Here is a 24,386-nt window from a genome sequence, read left to right as displayed (position 1 = left end):
AATTATACTTGCTTGAAGGGTGGGGTAAGGTTACTCTACTGACAATTGAATATTATCCTTAGTGTGAATAGCGCCGTCTATTCCGAAGTGTGGATACTTGAATGTATGTAAACTATCCTAATTAGTGAAACGAACAGATGTTGTCTTTATAAGTCATTGTTAAGAATTAATTTACACTGAAAAGTGTTCTTAAAATGGCGCTGTGAAAAGATTTTGTGAAGGAGGGGTAAGCGCCAGGAGTGAGAAGCGAGAAACCGCAGCTGCTGTGTACGTCACAGAGCCGCGCTGGGATTGGGTGACCTACGTCACAAGCTGTATTCTGATTGGCTCCTGAGTCTCTGACGGCCTGTGAGCTGATTGGTCCTTAGGAAAATCTCCAAAATTATTGGTCGAGCTGAAAAGTGACGCAGCTCAACTGCCATTGGCTTGTTAGTGTGTTTCGCGCACGGATTGGTTGTTTGCGGAACATCCCGGAAATATTTTACGAACGATTTTGTGAATTAAATTTTACTTTTAAAAATGAGTTATCATTTTAAACATGTTGAGAAAAAGACAACATTATTTCAGAAATTTAAGAATTTATTTTCACCTGACAAGAAAATCGAAACGCGAGGTGGTAAACTACTTCATAAGTATAAAACACCTGCAGCGTACATGGAAGGTGAATACGGATATCATACTGTCTTATGGTTCGACAGTTGGAAACGTTATACTAAAAACGATGGTGTTTTGGCTTGGCCTGATGATGGTTCATTTAATGTAAGAGTTTTAAGAAACTTACGAGAGAAAATGAATGCTCTTGTTCCAAAACCGAGACCAACTCAATTTGAAGCTTTAGTTGAGTGGGAAGATGAGATGTATCAGTTACAAAGAGAAGCTAGTGGAATTAAAAGACCTTCTAAAAATCCATCATGGAAAAGAGAAACTCATGAAGATAGATTACGAATGTGGAGACAGGGAAACATGAGTGAAGGATTGTATTTAATTCATGAAATGGTAATGGGTTCTCCTACAGGAAAATCTATGGAAAGTGAATCTGAGGATGCAATTATGGAAGAAATATATACAACTGCTAAAAATAAACAGCCTAATCAGCCTTTGAGACCTCCTAGATCATGGTCTACTCCGGTGGTTTCTACTGAAACTTCACCGAGTGCACCTCCAATTAGTGAAGCTCCTAAACTTTATCCAAATAATTGTGAAATCACTGAAACTCCTAGAAGACCAGAATTTGAGAATGCTCGAAATGAGGGTAGACATTTTTCAATGACTCCAAGAGCAAGGGAACCTCCAAAAGATTATACAAGAGAAACAAGAAATGTTGAGGATGATGATTATAATGAATACATAAGGTCTAAAGAAGAATTAATCAAAAGAATGACAAAAGGCATGGAAGCTGTCACAGTTCCAGTAACAATAGGTCCTGTTCAGCCTGTATTTGAACAAAGAAATACAAACAAAACTGGATTAACTATTCCTTTAAATACAGAAATTCAAAAGCCTGCTGAAAAATTTTATTCAGATTTGACTGAATTAAACACTTCTAGATCAAGAATGCCTGATTTAACCTTTAATGAGGATTTATCTCCAAAAACACCAATGGGTGCTATGTCAGATGTAGGTAGTCCTGAAGTCAGGGTAACCACACCAAAGCTTGATGTGGCCAAATTAAAAGCAAATATTGAAGAATTAATAATTGGAACAATTGGCCCAGATAGTTTAAATTACTATCGGGATGATGAACTATTATTCATTTGCAAAAGTATTCAATGGAAAACGAAAAATAAATATGATCAATTAGAGGATCTAGCTGCAGAACTTGAAATCGATGTGAGTAAACAAAAGAATTTTGCAAAACATTATAGATTAGATTTCTCAGAAAGCGACATTGAGAGTTTGAACTCAATGGGAAGAATAGTTCACATTAAAGATTTAATTGTCTATATCAAAAAGCTAGGAGAACTGAACAAATGGAGAGTGAAATGGACTAAAAGGAAGGAAGATGAAAGATTAGAAAAATTGTCAAAACAATTTCCAATGAGAGAAGTTGCAGGTGGAGGATATGTTCATGTCCCATGGTCGAGACAAGACATTCTGTTATTCACAAATGACTTTCCAAAATTAAGAGAGAAACCTGTTGAGTGGTACAGGCAAGTCGATAGATTTATCAAAGTGTCAAAAGTTCTGTGGATTGATTTGGATGGATTTTTTGACATTGTTGTTCCATCTGATCTTTGGACAGAATGTAAAATATCTATTAGTTGGCCAAAAACAGAACCTGAGCGAATTAAAGAAACAGGTGCCCCAAATCCACTCGTAATGGATTTTTATGAGAAAGTAATTGTTTGGATGAAAAACAAAATTCCACCCAAAGAAGTTGATTGGGTTAAAATAGAAAGAACAGAGCAGGAAACAAAAGAATCAGTTCATTCTTTTTATGAAAGGCTACTGTTAATCTTTAAACAATACAGTGGTTATGAGAAATTAGATGAGAAAGACATGAGTCATTTTATCTATAGATTTGTTTATGGACTAAAACCTGAAATTGGAGAAATGATCAGAACTAGTATTGTCGGATGGCAAGCACTATCTATTGATGATATTCTGAGAAAGGCAAAATATTGTAGCGATGAATTAGAAGTAAAACAGAAGAAGCTGAAGGAGAAAGCCATGTGGGCACAGGTAAAAGTGGCTGAGCAACAGATTGCCAGCATGGGAAATAAGAACACTAATTTTGTTCAAACTGGAAATACGAACCAGATACAAGGAAAGTTTAAAGGTAATAATTTCCAAAAGAAATTTAGCCCAAAGATAGAAGAGCTGAAACAAAGATTACCTTGTTTTAATTGTGGCGAAATTGGACATTGGAGGGACGAGTGTCCTCATCCTCCTAGAAACTTAAAGAATCCCTTATTGAATCCACAGATGCAGAATGGTGTTAACGTACAGCAACAGCTACAGATGCAACAGGGGTTAAATGAATTTAATATTCAGCGACAATTACAACAACAGCAACAACAACAGGTGAATAATCGTCAGGACCAGTTGCCACAACCACCTTTTCCGAATTGTGGGGGAGTTCAAAAATATAATCCAAACGTGGGATTTCAGGGATGTGAACAGGTAATAAAACCACAAAAACAGCAAAAGCAGCAAAGGGTTCAAATGCAAAATGCTTCACAACAGTTTTTATTAACAGAAAGCCAAGACAGTGATTCTGATGATTATTGCTGACGGTGCCCGAGAGAGGAGGAAGAGTGTGTTGTTGGAGCCACTCTTGAGGTTGACCAGTCCGGTCCTTATGTAAACGGGAAAGTTAATGATGTAGACATCACTTTTCTAGTGGACACTGGTGCTACCCGTTCTACTGTTAGATCAGTGGAAATTGAAAACCTACCTCTCTCTGGGGATACCATCCAAGTTGTCGGAGTAAGTAATCAGCAAATTAAAACAGACTTAACTGATCCAGTACCAGTTGAAATTGGAAATTACAGAGACAAACACAGATTTGTGGTTTGTAATAGTAGTCCAGTAAATCTATTAGGTAGAGACATCCTATGTAAAATGAATTGCAGAATATATTGTTCTCCTGAAGGAGTTGAATTACAAACAATGGAGGAAGATGGTTTGTACAGAATGACAATGATGATGATGGAAGCAGAAGAAACAAAATTGTTTCCTGCATTTGAAGAAAAAGATTTACCTGAAGAGCTAAAAGAAACAGTGAAATCTGAGATATGGGATTTTACTGGGAATGAGATGGGTCTGATGAAAAACGTAGATCCTGTTAAAATTGCATTGAAGCAGGGAATAGAATTTCCAAACACTCCACAATATAAAATGAAAACTGAGACAATTGAAGGTATTACACCTGTAATTGAAAAATTAATCAAGCAAGGTGTATTGAAAGAAATGAAGAGTAGCTCTTGTAATTCACCAATTATGGGAGTTAAAAAGGCTAACGGAACATTTAGGATCGTACAAGATCTGAGAAAGGTTAATCAAATTGTTATTCCATGTTGTCCTGTGGTTCCAAATCCAGCAGTAATTCTATTTCAGATTCCATATGATGCTGAATGGTACACAGTCATTGACCTTTGCAATGCATTCTTTACTGTTCCTCTACACCCAGACAGTTATGAAATCTTTGCTTTCAGATTCCAAGGTAAGACCCTTGGATGGACAAGAATCCCTCAGGGCTATACAGAAAGTCCTTCAATCTTTAACGAACTGTTAAAAAGATCATTAGAAGATTTAGACTTACCAGGTAGGTCTACGTTGGTGCAGTATATTGATGATTTGTTAATTGCTGCAAAGACAAGAGAAAATTGTGTAACAGACACAATAATTCTGTTAAATCGCCTTGCAGAAGAAGGACATAAAGTGTCCCCAGCAAAACTACAGTTTTGCAAACAGGAAGTAAAATATCTTGGTCACAGAATTGCAAAGGGAAAAAGACAAGTAACAATAGAGAGAATAAAAATGATTCAAGCAATGTTACCGCCAAGAACACAAAGACAGGTCAGAATGTTCCTGGGAATGGTAGGTTACTGTCGACAATGGATAAGTGGATTTTCAGTAATTGCGAAACCACTACAAAGACTGACCAAATCAGATGTAAAAGATCCAATTATTCTCAATGATGTTGAGATGGAATCTTTTGAGAACTTGAAAAAGAGCTTATGCCAAGCTCCTGCTTTGGGTATGCCAAATTATGAGAAAGATTTTGAACTGTATTGCAGTGAGAGAGAAGGATGTGCATTATCTGTGTTAATTCAGAGACATGGAAATCTAAAGAAACCTATTGCATATTTCTCTGCAGTTCTTGATCCAATTGCAAAAGCATTACCAGGTTGTTTAAAAGCAGTTGCAGCTACAAGTATCAGTCTTGAACAAAGTGAAGGAATCATTATGGGATTTCCAGTGAAAGTTTTTGTGCCTCATTCAGTTGAAATATTACTGACAAGAGGTAAGACTCAACATTTAACAAGTAGCAGATTGACAAAGTATGAGAAAATCATACTAGGAGCAGATAATGTTTCGATTTCAAGATGTTTGAATCTGAATCCTTCTACATTACTGCCTGATTCAGAAATCGTTAATGACATTGAGACAGAACATGAATGTTTAGATGTCATGGAATTCTGCACAAAACCAAGAAAAGACATCAAAGACAGACCTTTGCCTGAATCGGATTTTGTCTACTTTGTAGATGGCTCATGCTTAAGATCCGAAGGTGGTGTCTTGAAAGCTTCATACTCAGTTTGTACAGTTGAAAATATTAAAGAAGCATCATGTCTTGAAGGAGTTCGTTCAGCTCAAGTAGCTGAATTGATTGCTTTAATTCGTGCATGTGAAATATCAAAAGATATAAGGGTTACCATCATTACTGATAGTCAGTATGGGTACGGAGTTGTGCATGATTATGGACAACTCTGGTCACAGAGAGGATACATGACATCAACAGGGTCACCAATTAAAAATGCAGTTTTCATTAGAAGATTAATTGAAGCAATACAATTGCCAAAAGAAATTGCCATAGTCAAGTGTGCAGCGCACACTAGAGGAACTGATTATATTTCCAAAGGAAATGCCTTCGCAGATGAAACAGCAAAGTACTGCGCAAGGAAAAATTATTCTTACAATCGGAATAGAAGTACAGAAACTGATTCAAATTCATTAATGCTAACAACTATTGTAGAAACATGGAATGAGATTAGAGATTTACAAAACGAAGCAGATGATGAAGAAAAAGACCAGTGGTTAAGATCAGATTGTAGACAACGTGATGAAGATGGAGTGTGGGTTTACAAAGATGGGAGAGTAGTTTTACCAAATTGCATGATTTCTGACATGGCCAGATTATATCATGGTCCTGCACATTTAGGAAGAGATTCTATGGTCAGACTGTTTAAAGAAACATGGTTCAATACCAAGTTTAGAACCATTGCAGAATCTTTTTGTCAAAGGTGTTTATCATGCCAACAAATGAATCCAAACAGAAAATCAGTGGTGGGGACAGGAATAATTGGTCGAGAGGGTGGTCCCTTCACCAGGTTGCAAATAGATTTCATTGAAATGCCCTTACACAACTGTTTGAAATATGTACTTGTAATTGTATGCTTGTTCTCAAGGTGGGTAGAGGCTTTTCCTACACGACATTGTGATTCAATTACAGTAGCAAAACTAATGCTAAGAGAAATCATCCCAAGGTACGGTTTTCCAGTCACTATTGAGAGTGATGGAGGAAGCCATTTTGATAATAAACTGTTGAAGTTAATTTGCGAAGCTATGAGCATTGAGCAGAAAATACACTGTGCATACAGACCAGAGGCATCAGGTGTAGTTGAACAAATAAATGGAACTATCAAAAACAGAATTGGAAAAATGTGTCTAGAGACAGGAGTTAAGTGGACTGATGCTCTTCCACTTGTTTTGATGTCAATAAGAAGTACACCAGATAAAAAGACAGGTTTGAGTCCTCATGAAATTTTGATGGGAAGAGTTATGAGGCAAGCTTTTGTACCTGTAGGTAAACTGTTGAGCATAAATGACAGTGCAATTTTGGATTACTGTAAAAGGTTATCTGATATGGTAACTTCTGTGTCTAATCAGGTGGGAACTGAAGCACAATCAAATGACAAAGTTTTGACACATGATCTGAGACCTGGAGACTGGGTCAGAACGAAAGTACATCGGAGGAGGAATTGTCTATCTCCTAGATGGCAGAAACCTAGGCAGGTAATCTTGATCACTACTAATGCTGTAAAGTGCAGAGGATTGAAGCGCTGGATTCATCCAAGTCATACTATTCCAATACCAACTCCTGAGAATTCTGATGTTGAAAGTGATACCACAGATGACTCTGATTCTGAGGCAGAAGACAGAACAGAAGGTGAAGTAATTCCAGATTCTGAAGATCGACAAGAAAGTCGACATCTGGAAACTGTGCCAGTGAATGGAAATCTGACAAGAAAAGACTTAGAAATAATTGAAATAGATTCTGAAGGTGAAGAGAATCTGTTAAAAGGAAAGATAACTGAGGATTCGGTTGTCTATGTTGAAGACAGAGAAGCTAAACCAAAAGAAGTTTCCGACCAGGAGAGTATCGAAAGGCAGAGAACAAGCTCTGAAGTAAGGAACAAAAATCCGAAATCTGGGAAGCTAGAGGTAATCGAGGAAGAGGAGGAGATCGAATTACCGAGTACCAGTGATGGAAGACAAAGTGAAGTTCCTGAAGGAGTGAAATTGCCGTATAGAGAAGTTCCTGAGTCAATTGAAATTTCAGACTACGAAACAGAGGAAAGTGACGTGGAAGGTGGAAGTGAAAACAGAAAGAAAAGGACTTGGAAATCAGAATCGAATAATTCTGAACCAAAGAAGAAGTACGTGAGAAAAGCAGACTACTGGCCTGGTGGAAGATTGAGAGTCAGATTGATTAAAAAGCCGATAGAACAAGTTGAAGAAATCAGTAGTCAAAAGAGTCCTGGAAAAGAGGTTGGAGTTGGAAGGAAAATAGAAGTGATATCAAGAAAAGGGAAGAGAATAATTAGGCCAAACCAGAAATACAAGTCTCCTGAGTGGACTTACTTAGTAATTCCACCCGTTATTGACATATATGATAGTAGTGAAGAAGAAAACGAAATCCAAGAAATTAGTGACAATGATTGAAGTACAAATTTATTAAATTGGCATAAGGCTGAAGAAATCCTGTTAGTTGACACAAGGTCGAAGAAAACTGTCTAATAGAAGAAAACTTATGTATGACATAAGGTCGAAGAAATCTTGTTTAGGGTTATAAAAAGAAAAATATTTTAAAAGGGGGGTGTATATAAATTTTAAAATTTATTTTTATTTTTAATTTTATTTTTGAGGCTAAAACTAACCTAAAAATGCCTTACATTAAGGAGAGCACTTCAAAATGCTCTGTTTTTAAAAGATGCTGTAAGATGACTCTGGTATGTCTGCTCATTTTAGTTCTGCTCTGGTTGGTACTAGCTGTGATTATACCTTTAGAAATGAATAGAGAATTACATAAAGTTAACATAACAAGCAAAGCTCTGGTTAGCCAAACTAAACATAGTGCATCTGCAAAAGTTATTGATCATCAGCCTAACATTCATCAAGATAAATCAATAGGTGATTTTTCAAGCAATACTTTCACAAAGCTTTTGAGTGAATATGTAAAGGTAATGGATGCAAAGGATTGTTATGTATGTGTTAAGTTACCCGCTTCTGTTTCTGAGGGAGTAACATATAATATGCTTCCTCTCACTTATGCTGTTACATGTAGTGTATTAACTAGTTTATTTTATCAAACTGGTCGTTTAGAATATTACTATTCAAATTATGATGAGATTTTTGCTAATGTTAAAATTGATAATGCTTTAAATAAGCATAAGAAAGCTAAACAATTGAGAGAATATTTCCTTGTTACTAACGAACTCACTTATGAGTATGCTTATAAGAATAATCTAACATGTAAATTAAGTGCTGAAGGAAAGAAATTTCTGAATATGGTTGAGGAGAGAAGAGCAATTTATAAGAGAAATGAATTAGTCAAGCAGACTAAGTCATCATTCTGGCAAAAAGAGGATGAGAAACTAAATGGCAAAATGCTTGAAAATATTGCAATTCACATAGACAAACCTGTTAGTGGAAAGCTTTGCATTAGAAGAGATAACACACTTTTTGATAATTATTTTGTAGGTGCAAGCAACTGTGAAGATACTTATCAGATTTTGGGAGGTTGGGGATTTAAAGGTGGAAAAGATCCTATCTTTCCTGGAATTTATTTTGTTTGTGGTGATAAAGCCTACTACAACCTTCCAGACCATTGGTATGGAACTTGTTATGTGGGAATTGTTTTTCCTAAAGTGTTTCATGTTGACAGAGATTCAGAAGGATTATTTAAAATCCATAATTATGTAAATAGAGCTAAAAGAGAAACTTTTACTGAAGTTCTGGGAGATATTTTCCAAGCTGTAATACCTTTTGTTGGTATAACCCTAAATGCAGGGAGAATCAGAAAATTGTCCACTATAGTTGATAGATTATCAACTGACACTGCTGATGGGTTTCAATTAGTGAATGTTGAAGTTATTGCTATTAGATCCATGGTAATTCAAGATCGTCTTGCTTTAGACATACTCCTAGCAAAAGAGGGAGGAGTCTGTGGCATTTTACATGTCCAACATTGCTGTACATATATACCGGATGAAAGTAAAAATATTGAAATGTATATTAAGAATATTACACAAATGCATTCTGAAATAATTCCTTTAGAAGAAGAAGATTTTACAGGGAAGCTTTCAAAAAGGTTTCAAGCAATTAAAAATTGGTTTCATAATATCGGAAGTTCAATTCTTGGCAAGATTCTGGCACCTTTGATTATAATTATATTCATTTTTATTTTGACTAAAGTAGGTTGTCTGTTGCATAAAAGAAAGAAGCATTTAAGAGAAAAGAAGAGAATTTATAAACTCAGAAAAGAAGAGGAAAGGGAGATTGAGTTGCAGGAGTTACATAGAGAGCGTCATGTTAATTGCAAGGATTATGCTGAAACAGACTTTTAGGTTTACTAATACAATGAATTTGAATCGATTTCTTATAAATTAAATTTACCAAAATTTTGAGTGCTGGTGTGGTGATTTGTTAATCACCAGATGAGGGAGTTGATGGAGCGAGATAGAAAACAAAATTTTGTTTAAACTCGCAAAGTCACATTTCCATAACATGAATAAAATTATTAATGATTTGTGATATGTCGTGCTAATACAACCTAGATTAAACTTTACACGTGGGGGGACTAACATGTGTGCTCATAAACGTGCATAAATGTTGCATCTTTTTGTTCGTGCAAAATAATAAAATAATTTATTGTTTTCGTTTTTGTCATTACTAACTGCTGCATATTTAAAATAAGCATGTGCTTGTTTTGCTTTTTCTTGTCTGTGTGATGTCATTTCTACTATTCTAGGTGCATATGGGTCTCATAGAAAAACGGAGACTGGTAAATATAAACGCTGCTTTATTTGTTTGCAATGGCTAGGTAACATTTTGATTAATCGGGTGGGTTAATTATATAGTAAACCATGGGGTGGATACAGAATATACTTTATTTCTTACATTAATACTTTTCTTGTGTTTGTTTTATACTAGAAATCATAAGTTGCCTGTTTTTGAGGCCTAACTATTTGAGCCGCACAAAAAGAGCTAATTCGTAATTCTGCAGAAAGTCACGAGACGCCCATTCTGAATTAAAACGTTTATTGAGGCTGCATTCACAAAGCAAAAACTGATGAGCTGACATCATTCTGTCGGACATGGCCAAGGTCGAAAGTGAACTTTTTGTCAGTCCTTAACTTGGCATCCGCGGAAGTTGCACTGTAAGACTATGGAAGCTGCGAGGATGACTTAAAACAAAGTTGCAATCGCAGGAAGCCTCTGGCTTCACGTGGAAGAGACAATGGTCTTTGTAAGACATGATTTTGTGGAACTTTTTAAGAATCGGGTGACATGTCACTTGTCACTCTCAGCCAATGGGACGTCGAGTATTTCTGAAAACTTTCCTTTGCTAGTTTAGTTAGCGTAGAAAGGTATAAAAAGTCATGCCCTTAGGGTTGGGCTGGCTGCTGCTTTCTGACTTTCCGATGAGGGTGATGTGCTGCTGGACTTTGCGTGGAGCACGTAAGAATCCTCAAAGAACTTTACTTTAATTTCTGTCTATTTAGCTCAGTTAGGGAAATAGGTTTTAGAAATGCTAAACTTTATATAATTTCTTTAAATTGATTCAATTGCTTAAATTGTAATTTTCTTATTTCTTACCATCATGCTTGCTTTAATGCTAATAAAATTCAATTATAAAACTTACAACTTATATACCATAATTTAGAAAATAAAATCTTACTTTTGACAAACAAGCTGGTCTTGGTTATTTAGAAGTATAGGTTACCTTTAGCTAGATCACGTCGCCTATAGTGGTCATTTAAATGATTGAGTTTTATTCTAATGACAATATTCTTTCTGCAAATGTATAAATATGTTTATAGTTTGTAAATAATGTGTATATAGATTTATTTGACCACCTGATTCAGTAGGCCCAAAAATATATCAGGTTCATAAATGGGTCCATGTATAGTTTAGAATTTTGTTTATAGGTTATGAAATTGGGTAGCGTAGTTTATGATATATTTTCTTTAGCCCGCTGGATCAGTACGACAGGGACAATTGGAGCACTTGGGGGTGGAGCTAATACGTTACGAGAGGCTGTTGGACAGCTTGAAGAGCAAGCCAGTAGATGGTGCTCAATCTTGGTTAACCTTTGGCTGATATCTAGCAATGTTGAGGCCAGGGGATCGAACTTCGCCACTAATAGTTCTTCAAACTTGGCAATGAACCTTGCTTCCACGTCACAAGACAACTGGCTGGGGCAGATTGGGGTGTTGCTCGATATCGGTGTGGGAATTTTAGAACTACCAGCCACTTGAACGCTCCCTATCCTCCCACGTGGTGGCCCTTTTGTTTTAGCTGCTTTAGTGGTCTGTTGCACAGTAGGGGGGAGCCCACCTGCCTTCCTCTTTTTAGATGCAGCAACAGTAAGACCATCGCGTTTTGTGGCCTGAAATTGGTGCTGATGTCGAGTTAGCATCTTATCTGGGGATGGGCTGTGGGATGAGCTGGGGGAATTTTGACCACTCACTAGAGAAGGAATACAGGGAGCAATTACCAACGGTAAAGATGGACCAGGGGATGGACATGATGCTAGTTCCACTACCACACCCGCTCCTTATTGTGCGGTATTTACAACAACCCCAGCTGATACTCTACGTGGGTCCATAGATAGCCTTTTTGAGTAAGCTCAATCTCCTTGATAAGTACAGACTCAGCCCTCAATAAAAATGCGTCCAGTGTGCCTACTACCCCCTTTTGCAGGGACTCACTCATAGTGACAACAAAAATCCACCCCAATTGTCCAAAACGTAGCCACAAACAGTTACTTCAACAGTTTACAGTCACTGACCAACAATAGGGAAGGTCCTGATGTAAAGATGAAAGGGTGGTGGCCCAGCCCAGCTTCCCCCGGGCTACGACGGGCGTGGACGGGCCCGCCCTTGGCCCGGGCACGCCCTCGTGCGTCCCGCGCTGCGGGAGGGCCGCAGGTTTTTTATGCGCCTCCCGGCGCCACAGGTGTTGAGGATAGAGCTCGTCCGGGGACTCTGAGAATTGTTGTCCCGGCGTGCACAAAGTACGTGGCAGTCCCCCTTGGACTGATTGACCGGCGTTCTGTAGCTCCGAAGGGGCGGAAGGTGAGCAAACACAACTCTCGGCAGGCAAGGCACAAAGGCAATAAGCAGATTAGGCGTTTCTCTGTCATTTAAATAGTTAAAAGTGCCTGCTTTACACAAGAACTAGATAGCAGGTCGTCGTTGATATGCTGTAGAAAGTGTCCAATTATTAAAGAGTCCAGACTAATTGTTAAATGGAATAACATTTTCTCCATTTGCACATCGAGCACCTTAATTAGAGCACTATTAAACGGCTTGGTAACTTGAGAGAGGATGTGGCTTTACGGCCGGAGCAGTCGACTTTACCAAGGGCGAGGCTAGACGAGCCCGCCTTTAGGGCCCGGCCCCCCGGCCCACACCGCGCCGCCATTGGTTCATAGGCCCAGGAGGCTGCCCTATGGGCAGCCATCCTGGGAAGTACTTCCGGGTCAGGGGGCGCGTGACGCACGTCCGGTGGGGGCGTGGGGCAGAGGCCATGACCTATTTAGGTCTGGGTCACGGTCAACTCGGCCTCTTTCCCCGCCTGCGCCGGACCTGATCGCCACTCCCTGTCCGTTAGTCAGCTAGTTTTAATCTTTAAACTTTAAGTTAAACTTAGGTTGCCCAGTAGCTTCCCCGCCCCATAGTCTGACCCCCGAGGACATTGACGGAGTGCCGACGAACCTCGACGTGCAGCGGAGGAGAGAGCGCCGACCGGGTCGCCAGGTGAGGTGCCGGGGTTAGCTGAGGCTGGGGGCGGGCGCGGGTCCGGGGCTTGTTTGACGCCTCCTCCTGCTGCAGCCCGGTGAGGTGTTGGGAGCGGAGAGCGTGGTGCGGGCCCGCGTTCGCCTGCAGCGGCCTTAGGAAAGGGCAGCAGAGCTCCGGCGCCGTCGCCTGGCGGCAGGGTGGGTGTGGGGGCGAGGGAGAAGGGTAGCGGGACTCAGAGTAGTAGGTAGCGGTGCAAAGAAGGTACCATGGCACCCAGGGGGCAGAGCCATAAGCGCAAGGGCAAAGACCCGGAGATTGCGCAGTTACTGGCCTTGCTCCTCCAGAAGTTTAACGGGGACGACGAGTGCAGTGAAGTAGAGTCTGAGGGGCCCCATTCCGATCCGGAGGGAGAGACCCCGAGCATTGCGGAGCGCCCACGCAGGCGTGGTGTTCCGCCCAAAGCGGCGTTCCCTCCCCTGCCCAAGAAACCGAGGGCACAGAATCCTAGGGGCTCACGTGGGCAGAAGAAGAAAGGGAGCGGTGGGGGAGCGGGGCTGCCCCCCCCTCCGAGGGTTCCTTCGCCGAGTGCCCCCCCATTGGCGCCGCCTGCACCCGTAGCTCCTCTTCCTGCGCCCCAGGCGCCAGTACTCCCGTGGGCGGCGCCTCTAGCTCCAGTAATTCCGGCTTCTGCGCCACAAGCGCCTGTAATTCCGGTTTCTGCGCCACAAGCGCCTGTAATTCCTTCACCCGTAGCGCCTCTTCCTGTGCCCCAGGCGCCAGTAATCCCACTGGCGGCGCCTCTAGCTCCAGTAATTCCTGTTCCTGCGCCACAAGCGCCTGTAATTCCTTCGCCTACACCACTAGCGCCAGGGGCCCCTCTACCCGCGCCTCAAGCGCCTGTTATTCCCCCAGCGGCACCAGGTGCTCCGGCGATACCCCCGGCCCCTGTGCCTACGGGTGACATCTTGAAGGAAATCTTGGGGGCCATAGCGGCGCTGGGATCTCCCCCGGTGCTTCCTGAGAAGGTCGCAGTGTCCCCACCAGTGGTAGTAAGCCCACCCGCCCAGCCCCAACTCGAGGGCGCTGGGACTGGGGGCGCTTTGGGGGAAATCTTAAATGCCCTGAAGGCGCTCACTCGAGCTCCGGGCGCAGCACCCCCTCTTCCTCCGATAGCCGTGGCACCGACCTTGGTCCCGGCAGTCACGCCTTGGGTCCCGGGGAATAAGGATGAGGGCCCACTAGGCGAGATCAAGGAGCAATTGGCGCTGTTAGCCAGGACGCAGGCTCTGAATGCCCCGGTGGCCCCATCGGCGGTGGCGGCCCCCGCTTGTGCCCCCAGTACTCCAGGAGGTAAGCCTGAGATGAAGGGCCCGGAGCCCGGGGCGGGAACGATGGTGGGGGGTGGCCAGGGTTATGTCTTGTCTAAACCAGGCCGCCTGGCTACACACGTATCTCCCGATATGAAGGAAAAAATTTGGAAGGGGGAATTCGTAGATATATTTGCTTTGATTAGGCCCAAGAGAATGGAGGTGGAGAGTAAGGACAAGGAGGGCAAGGATAACTCCTCCAAGGATAGGAGACCGAGGGTGGAAGAATCTATCACGAACTGGCTATTTGGTTTCCAGGTGTTCATCACAGTAGTTATTGAGAAGAAGCCAGAGTTGGCGGGGCCATTGGTGTACTATATGCACAGGATTTTGAAAGCGCACACGACGCATGGAGGGACAGCCTGGCTGGACTATGATAGGGATTTCAGATGGGAGAAGGTGCAGGACCCAGACATGGGTTGGGACCAGGTGGAGGTCAATGTGTGGTTGGAAAGTGTGAATGCCAAAGCATGTGGGTCGCAAAACAATAGACAGCCCTTTCGGACATCCCAGGGGGGACCTGGGGATAAGCGGGGGACATGTTGGCAATTTAACAGGAAGGTGTGCACCTGGCCGCCGGACAAGTGCAAGTTCAGGCACGCATGCTCCTTTTGCGGGCACCCCTCACATCCCGAATTCAAGTGCATTAAAAAATCCAAGGAACGGGGAGGGGGGGGCAGAGAGGTTAAGCCCTCCCAGCCATAAGCTGCCCACCCCGGTGGACATTGGGAAACTGGTTTTTTGGCTGAATCAGTATCCAGACCGGTCAGCAGCCAAAATCTTGTACTCAGGGTTCTCAGAGGGGTTTCGCATTCCAGCTCTTGGGGTCCCCCCGGTTAGGTTTTGCAATAATCTTTTATCTGCGAGGGCGATGCCTGCGGTGGTTGAGTTGAAGGTGCAGAAGGAGCTTAGTGCGGGGCGTGTAGCTGGCCCGTTCGGGGCCCCCCCGCTCCCAGGCTTTGTCTGCTCACCCCTAGGGGTAGTACCGAAGAAGGAACCGGGGCAATTCAGGATGATCCATAACTTATCTGCCCCCAAGGGAGAGTCTGTGAACGATGCTATCGACCCAACTTTGTGTTCAGTATCTTACTCGTCCTTTGACGTAGCTTTGAATAAAGTGAGGTCACTAGGGCCTGGCGCCATCATGGCCAAGACGGACATAGAATCCGCTTTCCGCCTGTTGCCTGTTCACCCGGAGGATTATCACCTGTTGGGATTCCAACTGAACCGGCAGTTTTACTATGATAAGTGTATGCCCATGGGGTGTGCTGTCTCCTGTAGGTATTTTGAGACCTTTAGTTGCATGCTACAATGGTTGTTCTCTCATAAGACAGGCTGCAGGGAGGTTGTGCATTATTTAGATGACTTCATGGTTATGGGGCCGGCCGCCTCCACAGCTTGTAATCAGGCGTTGGACCAATTGGTGGCCTTATTCAGGGAATTTAATATTCCGCTGGCCCCGGGCAAGACAGTGGGTCCCGATACATGCATGACATTTCTGGGGATTGAAATTGACACGGTGGCGGGGGAATGCAGGTTACCACAAGACAAAGTGAAGTCTTTTTCCCACGCCATTGACGCGGTCTTGGCTTGTACGAAGGTGACTCTACACCAGCTTCAGGTTGTGGTGGGACAGCTAAACTTCGCCCTCAGGATCATCCCCATGGGACGCCCCTTTTCTAGATCTATTGCCAGGGCGATGGTGGGCCTAACACAGAAGCACCACAGAGTGCGCCTACGGGCCGAAGTAAAGGGTGATTTGAGAGTGTGGCGAGATTTCTTAGCGAATTTCAATGGCACGGTTGTCTGGCCGTCCGCCCCGGTGTCCAACTCTGAGTTGGGATTATTTACGGATGCGGCAGGCAGCGTTGGCTTTGGGGCTATCCTCGGGCCTAAGTGGTGCGGGGCGGAGTGGCCGGAAGAGTGGCACAAAACAGGTTTGACAAGAAATGTAGCCTTTTTGGAGTTGTTCCCCATACTGGTGGCGGTGTCTGTTTGGGCAGAGCACTTCAGGAACAGATCAGTGATATTCTGGTCAGACAACATGTCTGTGGTTGAAGCCATTAACCGGCAGGGGGCCACGTGTAAGAATGTGCTGAGATTGTTGAAACGGTTGGTGTTGGCATGTTTGAGGTTGAATTTAACGTTTAAGGCAGCACACATTCCAGGGGTCGACAATCATGCTGCTGATGCTTTGTCTCGTTCCAAGCTGCAGGAGTTTCGGAGGTTCCATCCGGCAGCGGAGGATCAGAGGACGGTGTTCCCACCATCACTGTGGAGGATTGGAGCCCCGCTTTAGCGGGGCTGGTAGGTGCCTCATTGAGTGACCGCACTCGGAAAACGTATCAGCAGTGTTTTTTGTATTACAGGACATTAGTGCAAGAGGCGGGTTTCTCATGTTGGCATTCTGATCAAGCTATGTTTCACTTTCTTCAGCACATCTATGACCAGGGCAAGTCGCTCTCTTATGCCAGGACGCACGTCACTTCTGTGGGTTTCTTTGCTAGATTAGCGGGCTTGTATGATCCAGGGATGTCTTATGTAGTCAAGAGAGCTCTGACTGGGTGGGCCAGGAGGGAAGGCCCTAAGCGGGACAGTAGGAGGCCCCTGGACGTGGGGACTCTGAGGAGGATGCTAGACGCCCTCCCTAGACGGTGCACTTCGGCCTTTGAGAGCACGTTATTCTCGGCAGTCTTCTCGTTAGCCTTTTATGGGGCATTTCGTCTGGGGGAGATAGTGGGGTCCTCTCGCATTGATCATAATGGGGGGCTGCAGTTTGGGGACCTCAATCTTACAGCAGGGACCATGGAGGTATGCCTCAGAAAGTCTAAGACCGACCAGCTGGGTAAAGGTGCCTGGATCCAGTTGGGCTCTGCGCCTGATGCGCCTGTGTGCCCGGTAGCCTGTATGCGGGCATACCTGGCCATCCGCCCTGGGGAGAAGAGTCAGGCCTTGTTCATTCATGAGGGGGGTGAGTGTGTCTCGCAATACCAATTCAAGGCTGTACTACGGGAGGCTCTGGGTGACCTGGGCCTTGGGGATTCGGGCTATTCATCCCATTCATTCAGGATAGGCGCTGCCACATTGGCGGCAGGGGCAGGGTTTTCTTCCAAGGCGGTGAAGAAGGTGGGCCGTTGGTCGTCCGACTGCTTTAAAAGATATGTAAGGCCCGAATTGTTATGACGTCGTGTATTGCCATGCCCATGCCTGACTTTTCTATTTCCTCTCCGATTACTAGTATGCCAGGGAAGGTGGTGTGGGTATTGGGACACTCGTTCGTTCGACGGGCAGCGGTGCGACTGCGGCAACGGCGAGTGCGGAAGCCACCCGGGCTGGCAGGGACGGAGTTTTTGTGGCATGGTGTGGGAGGAATGCGGATTCGGCACCTGCGACGGTTGGTGGAAGACATCAAGGGGCGCGAGAGGCAGTCTCCCGCATTGGTCATCTTACACTTGGGCGGCAACGACATGGTCGACAGGGGCCGCCTCGCAGTCAAAGAGGCACTACTTACGGAAATGGCTTGGCTGGGGCGAACCTTCCCCCAGGCCAGGATAGCATGGTCATGCATGATCCCACGACGATGGTGGGGCAATGGGATCCGGCCGTACCCGGTGAACGTGTCTGTGAGGCGTCTCAACGGAGAATTGGCAAAGATGTGCTCAGGAAAGGGCCGCTTGCTACATCTCCCGCACAGGATGATCTCGGGATCTGAAATGTTTCACCAGGACGGGGTGCATCTGTCGGACATTGGTATGGATGCTTGGATTCAAGGCATTTGGTCATTTGTGCTGAACTTGGCGGCAGGGGGGAAGGGCGACGGACCTGAGGGCCCTAGTCTCCCTTGTGGCGGAAAAGAGACATTTGAACACTGATAGACTGGAAAAATGGAGTGGAGTCCGCCTTGCGCACTCCCTACGCCAGCACTGAGGGGAGAGAGGGTAAGCTCTCCGCAGGGGGATGGAGACCACCGGCTGGGGAGGCAAGGGCGTCAGGTACGAGCCTCATAGCAGCGTGGTGGATGAGAGGTGGGGCCCTGGAAATGGCGGACAAGGACCCGAGGGCTGGGGCCCATCGCTCGTGGGGCGCAGGTGGGTGGCACCTGGCGCGGGCATCGTACTTGGGGGATGCGAACCTAAGGGCCCCTTGGTGCTGGGGGAAGCAAGAAGTTATGAGCAAATAAATACAAGTTGAAACGTATAATAAAGTTGATGAAGAAGAGTTGATAATAAAGGAAGGAGGTTGCTCATAATTTGAGAAATGTATAAACGATTTACTTGTCATGTTTATGAAGTGTAATTAAACATGGCCTTTTAAACCCACCTGTTCCCAGGTGCTTGTTTTGGTGGGTAGGCGGGTGTGGAGCATGCTGGGGGATCCGGGGCCTATACCAAGGGCGAGGCTAGACGAGCCCGCCTTTAGGGCCCGGCCCCCCGGCCCACACCGCGCCGCCATTGGTTCATAGGCCCAGGAGGCTGCCCTATGGGCAGCCATCCTGGGAAGTACTTCCGGGTCAGGGGGCGCGTGACGCACGTCCGGTGGGGGCGTGGGGCAGAGGCCATGACCTATTTAGGTCTGGGTCACGGTCAACTCGGCCTCTTTCCCCGCCTGCGCCGGACCTGATCGCCACTCCCTGTCCGTTAGTCAGCTAGTTTTAATCTCCCACCCACCCGTCCCTTGAGGCAGTGATTTGAAGGGTGCGTTGCGGAAAAGAGACATTTGAACACTGATAGACTGGAAAAATGGAGTGGAGTCCGCCTTGCGCACTCCCTACGCCAGCACTGAGGGGAGAGAGGGTAAGCTCTCCGCAGGGGGATGGAGACCACCGGCTGGGGAGGCAAGGGCGTCAGGTACGAGCCTCATAGCAGCGTGGTGGATGAGAGGTGGGGCCCTGGAAATGGCGGACAAGGACCCGAGGGCTGGGGCCCATCGCTCGTGGGGCGCAGGTGGGTGGCACCTGGCGCGGGCATCGTACTTGGGGGATGCGAACCTAAGGGCCCCTTGGTGCTGGGGGAAGCAAGAAGTTATGAGCAAATAAATACAAGTTGAAACGTATAATAAAGTTGATGAAGAAGAGTTGATAATAAAGGAAGGAGGTTGCTCATAATTTGAGAAATGTATAAACGATTTACTTGTCATGTTTATGAAGTGTAATTAAACATGGCCTTTTAAACCCACCTGTTCCCAGGTGCTTGTTTTGGTGGGTAGGCGGGTGTGGAGCATGCTGGGGGATCCGGGGCCTATGAAGTTGGGGAACCGGGTTCGAGCCTCGGCATCGGTTCACCATCCTGTGATTCTGGGTAAATCACTTAATCGCCCTGTGCCTACCAAAACTTAATGTGTCCTTGCGTGTAACTTACCTGGTGCTCATTTAAAGCGCTCCAATACCTTTGAGTTGAGTTTGTGCTATATAGATCTACAAAAAACAAATAGGGCACGGATTGCTTTCAGGTTTTTAGTTAAATTTAAAGTTGTAATATGAGTGCCCTCTCTTGACCATTTATCAAAACAATCCACTTACTATTGTTAACCGACATATCTCTAAAAACTCCAGTTTCTGTCAAACATTGTTGCATTATTTTAAAAATACAAATAGACCCTTTAAAAATATAGCTTTATTTGGTATTTTGCTATATTTGAGACTCGACCAATAAACCCATCTGGATTCATTAGGGCGTAATTCCAGTTCTTTGTCACCTGGGCAGTAACCTATCAATTGGGTATTAAATAATGTAAATCACAAACATAGTACCCATTTTAAAAAGAACCCAAACAAATAATTTTCACAGTTTGGCTCATTATTATGAAACATTTTGATAGAAATACGTGCATAGTAAGTTTCCGTTTACTTGGTACCTAAGAGAGCATCGCTGTACATCTATGACCATTTACCCCGCCCCCTACCGCTGTTAAGTAATAATGCAAACAGGGCGCATTGCCATATACTGCTCTGGCCACAAATAACTATTCCTACACGTACCAGCGGTAAGATTGCATCCTGCCGCCTCTTGTCTGCAGAGCTTGTGCCAGACACACACAATACCTTAAGTAGATTGTCTATCTTGTGACAACTACCGAGCCCATTACCATTGACAACAATAAATGTGATTGTTGGCAAGATGTGAGCTTAAAAAGGTTTGAGGGTAACAGTAAATGCTTAAACACCCAGGATAATGTGCGCCATGGCTAAATACTTATAAGGTCCCAAAGGCGGGACCTTTCGGCTATGCCAATGCTTGTTTTTCTCTTCACCGCCCCTTCTAAACAATATGTTTGTTGCATTCTACCCACAATACTTATCCTTCCCTGTAAGCCAACAGGGTTTCTTTAGGTCCTAACTCTTGGCTGTTTTGAAACACAAGAAGGGAATAGTAGTGTGATCTTTTACTGTACAATTTAAACATTTCAAAATTTTAAAACAATGGGAATACACAATTTCAATAAAAACAGGCACTCTGGTAAAATGTAATTTCATTGTGTGCGAGTGTGATAATTGAATTGTTAATTCTAAACACCAAGGCCAATTGATGAGCCTGGTTGCACAAACTAAAGGTATTCTATTTTTGTTTCTGATTCTCGTGGCTTCAGTCTTATTGTGCAACAACCTCTGGTAAGTGGTAAGGTAACTAACTATTTATTTAAATACTGGCCTAACTTGTCTGTAAATTCAGGTCTTGAATAATGATTTAATAGAAGTCCTTCACAATTTTTTTTAAACTGCGAAAAAGACACAGTGCATGTTTGTTTCAAACAAATCCGTTTTTGCAAAGACAGAGACCCTTTATGCACATTGATTCAGAATCGCTGAAGGGCTCATAGTCCCCATAATACTTCCTTTTACCCAGACCGTCCTACATGCCACTGTGTTTTTAGGTTCGGGGGAAATCTTTTATCAGTGGCATTAAAGCAGGATCCTCAGTGTTCACCTGTGGTTTTCAAACTACAGGATTTACCTCAGTGCTACACTGACATGAGTTGTTAACTCTACAGAATTGGGTTGGTAAATCAAGAGCAAGGGTCAACTGTCCTGCAGCCCTTAGGGCTGGTGGTTGTTTTTAAAGTGAACAAGTAACCCTGTTTTTTTTTTATAACATAAGGCTTTTCAGAAGACCTTGTCAACTGCTCCTTGTTTCTGCCTCTCTCACTTCCTTTTATACATTTGTATTGAAAATATTATTAAAGAATTAACAAAGCCAAATGCAGTAAATGTGTTGAAAGTAAAATATAAAGCTCTAAGTTGTTCTTTTTACTTATTTTTTCATGTAAACGCGGACCGAAAACTTCCAAATAGCTGTCTCTATTTATTTTTAAAAATGAAAAGTAGAAAGTCGGTCTTATGATGTGTTGTCAATACTGTCACTCACGGCTTCAAAGTGGGGGATTTTAAAAATTGGATATTTTGTCCTAAAGAATCTAAAATAGGTTGGAGATATGTATATGTGTTCTAAAATGTGTCTGTTTTCATTTGAGTGTGTTGATGTGGCTACTTCTAGCCATCAACCCCATCAGGCGCACATTTATCCGTTAAATACTTTCGAAATATATCCGATACCGCTTCAAGTTTTTTTCTCCAAAACACAAAATAAATATAGAAAAATGCAAGATAAAAAAGCAAAACATGAATATGGATAAAAGTAGGGAGATAAGTCAAATAAATACCATAAAATATCTGGAGTACTAAATATGATGCGAAAGAGCTTTCTTTCAATCTGCTTTCTGTCACAGCAGCTTGCCATTCCTTGATGACCACTAGCTCCTTTTCTGGCTAGTCCTATAATACTCTGTTCTGAAAGCACACACACTCATGTAAGCTCTATCACTGTAGTAAAAGTACTAACAGTTAGGCAAACAAACAGAAATCTAAATAAAAAGCAAATTTTGGACAAAGGCAAATCATTGACTGCTGGGGCCTTAACTACCTCTTCCAAGCAGTTCACAAATATCAGTATTCTGACTGTATAAGTCACAGACGTCACATATAACTGATCAATGAATGCCTTTCAGATATCCATAAATCTTTGTAATTTTATATAGTTAAGTGCCAAAGCCTAGAATTAACCGACCACTTGCTGAAAATATATACCTTCCTCTTGTTTACCAAGGTATTTAGTTTACCACTGAGAATACCTCGTATTTAGCAAATGTTTATGCTTCCAGACCGAGGATTATTATTTTTAGACTAGCTATTCTGGGGATTTGCAGTGAAATTAAACAACCTTTCCTTCCTTTTGCAGGTTATACTCTTGCTTGGCAAATGGCAGTGCAGACGAATTCCAACGAGGGGAGCAACTGTTCAGAATGCGAGCTGTGAAAGATCCTCTTCAGATAGGTGCGTAGGCGCTTGGTGCTTGAACTCCCATCATCTAAAATAATTGTCTAACATTTAAGAATTACATTTTGAGGTCTTGCCTACCAGGCATCACAAGCTAGCAGGTTACAAAAGACACATTATGGACTTACAGTGGGATACAGCCCACCCTTTGCTTACCATTTGTTTACTTTATTGTCACTCTTATTTGTTTATTTGTGTGCTTCTAAATTTGATGGCTTGCCTTAGTGTTTTTTAGGTCTCGCCTAGGCATGCGCTGCTCTAGGAGGGCATTTAGCCATCGGTCTTCACTTTTCAAGCACTGCACTCATGCTTATGGCGGCATCCACCTGGCGGGAGCCAGCAGGGGCGCCACTAGCACGAGTGCAGTGCTTGAAAAGTGAAGACTGCTCTCCCAAGCGCGCTCGCGCATCACTTGCCGCCTCACCTCCTGTTCCCTACCTCATCTCCCTCTCTCTCCTCGCCCACACGTCCTGGCCACTTACTCGCTCCGCCCTCTCCATCTCATTTTTGCTTGCGCACTCACAGAGCAGCAGCTTTGTTCTTTGGGTTGGTTGTTGGCCCGCCCCCAAAGCGCCAGCCTTTTCTTTATCTTTGCTCCTTCTGTAGCCCGCCCCTTTCTCTCTCTATCTTTCTCAGTGCTCTTCTTTCCCTTGCTTCTTTCCTTCCTCTGCCCCTTGGGTTTTTCAGTTGTCTCTTCCATCTTCACGCTCTCCTCTATCACTTCATTGGCGGGAGGCGCGGACGGTGTTTTTCTTCTGTACCTTGAACACACGCCTTGTTTACTCTGATACCAGACTAGATTCCCGAGCTAAACGTCCATGAAAGAGATACCTTGCTCTGTGTGCAGCGCCACCAGTGCGAGTGTCACCTCCTCGTTTTCATGGTTCACTCATTGCCCCAGAGTCTCGTCTCCAGTAAGTATATTGCGACTTCAGCAATTAAGCACAGTTGGGACCAGTTTAAGAACTGTGCGTGAAATGACATCCATTGTTGCTGAATGATTAACGTACCTGAAACCTGGGCAAAAGGGGTTACATCTGCAGAGTGAGAGACAATCTCAGTGCACGAGAGTGCCAGCTGTTAAGTTATCGCAGGCCGTGATTGGTTCATTAGCACCAATTAATTATCGGGGCATTCAGAAGCTGTTCAGATAAGATTCAAGTCCTGAAAGGTCTGGTTAATGTGTGATTGACGACAGATGTATCCACTAATATCCATGCCCGCCAAACATCGTAAATGCCTTTTGTCCTTCGACACCCCCTCATCTTCTTCCAGCTTGCAGCCAATGTTTATGGGCCCCACACCGTGAATAATTGTTCGAGCGTTTTTCTCCTGCGAGTAAGCACTTTGTTATTTGTTTTGCGTGTACCTGCCGGATGTGCTGTTTTCCTGTCAGTTGGTTTTCCAATGTAAATATCTCACAAAGTCATGTGGCGCAAAATAGTAAATGTTAAAACGAAAATCCTTTCTTCTTTTCGAACAAAGTGCGTGGCAGGGTTTTACGTGGGATGATGAAAGTGGGGGGGTCTTTAAAAGGGGCGGGACGTACAATTAAGCGTGCGACTTCCAGGTAGACTACATTTCTGTGATTTCCATAGTGTGACACCCAACCACTATTTTGGTGCCTCTGTAATCTTCCTGTTTTTGCAGCCAGATATATAGCACAACTGACCTATGCCCAAAATCAGCCAGGACTATTGGCTTTGCCTGTGATTG

General features: G+C 43.8%; 1 protein-coding gene across 3 annotated transcripts in view; it reads left to right on the top strand.

The window, feature by feature from the left end:
• Nucleotides 1–24,386, top strand: part of ZSWIM8 (zinc finger SWIM-type containing 8) — a 2,353,271-nt gene that overhangs the window by 234,365 nt on the left and 2,094,520 nt on the right. For 2 of the 3 annotated variants that reach the window (XM_078643224.1, XM_078643225.1), the window contains exon 3: nucleotides 22,573–22,667. In XM_078643224.1, the coding sequence (XP_078499350.1) occupies nucleotides 22,573–22,667 (95 nt within the window). Of the gene's footprint in view, nucleotides 1–12,183; nucleotides 12,309–22,572; nucleotides 22,668–24,386 lie in introns of those variants that run through there. The other variant, XM_078643226.1, reaches the window with a different exon arrangement.

The sequence above is a fragment of the Lissotriton helveticus genome, chromosome 5_1 (genome assembly GCF_964261635.1).
Source record: "Lissotriton helveticus chromosome 5_1, aLisHel1.1, whole genome shotgun sequence".
Classification (NCBI taxonomy): domain Eukaryota; kingdom Metazoa; phylum Chordata; class Amphibia; order Caudata; family Salamandridae; genus Lissotriton; species Lissotriton helveticus.
This window is presented reverse-complemented; position numbering and strand designations above follow the sequence as displayed.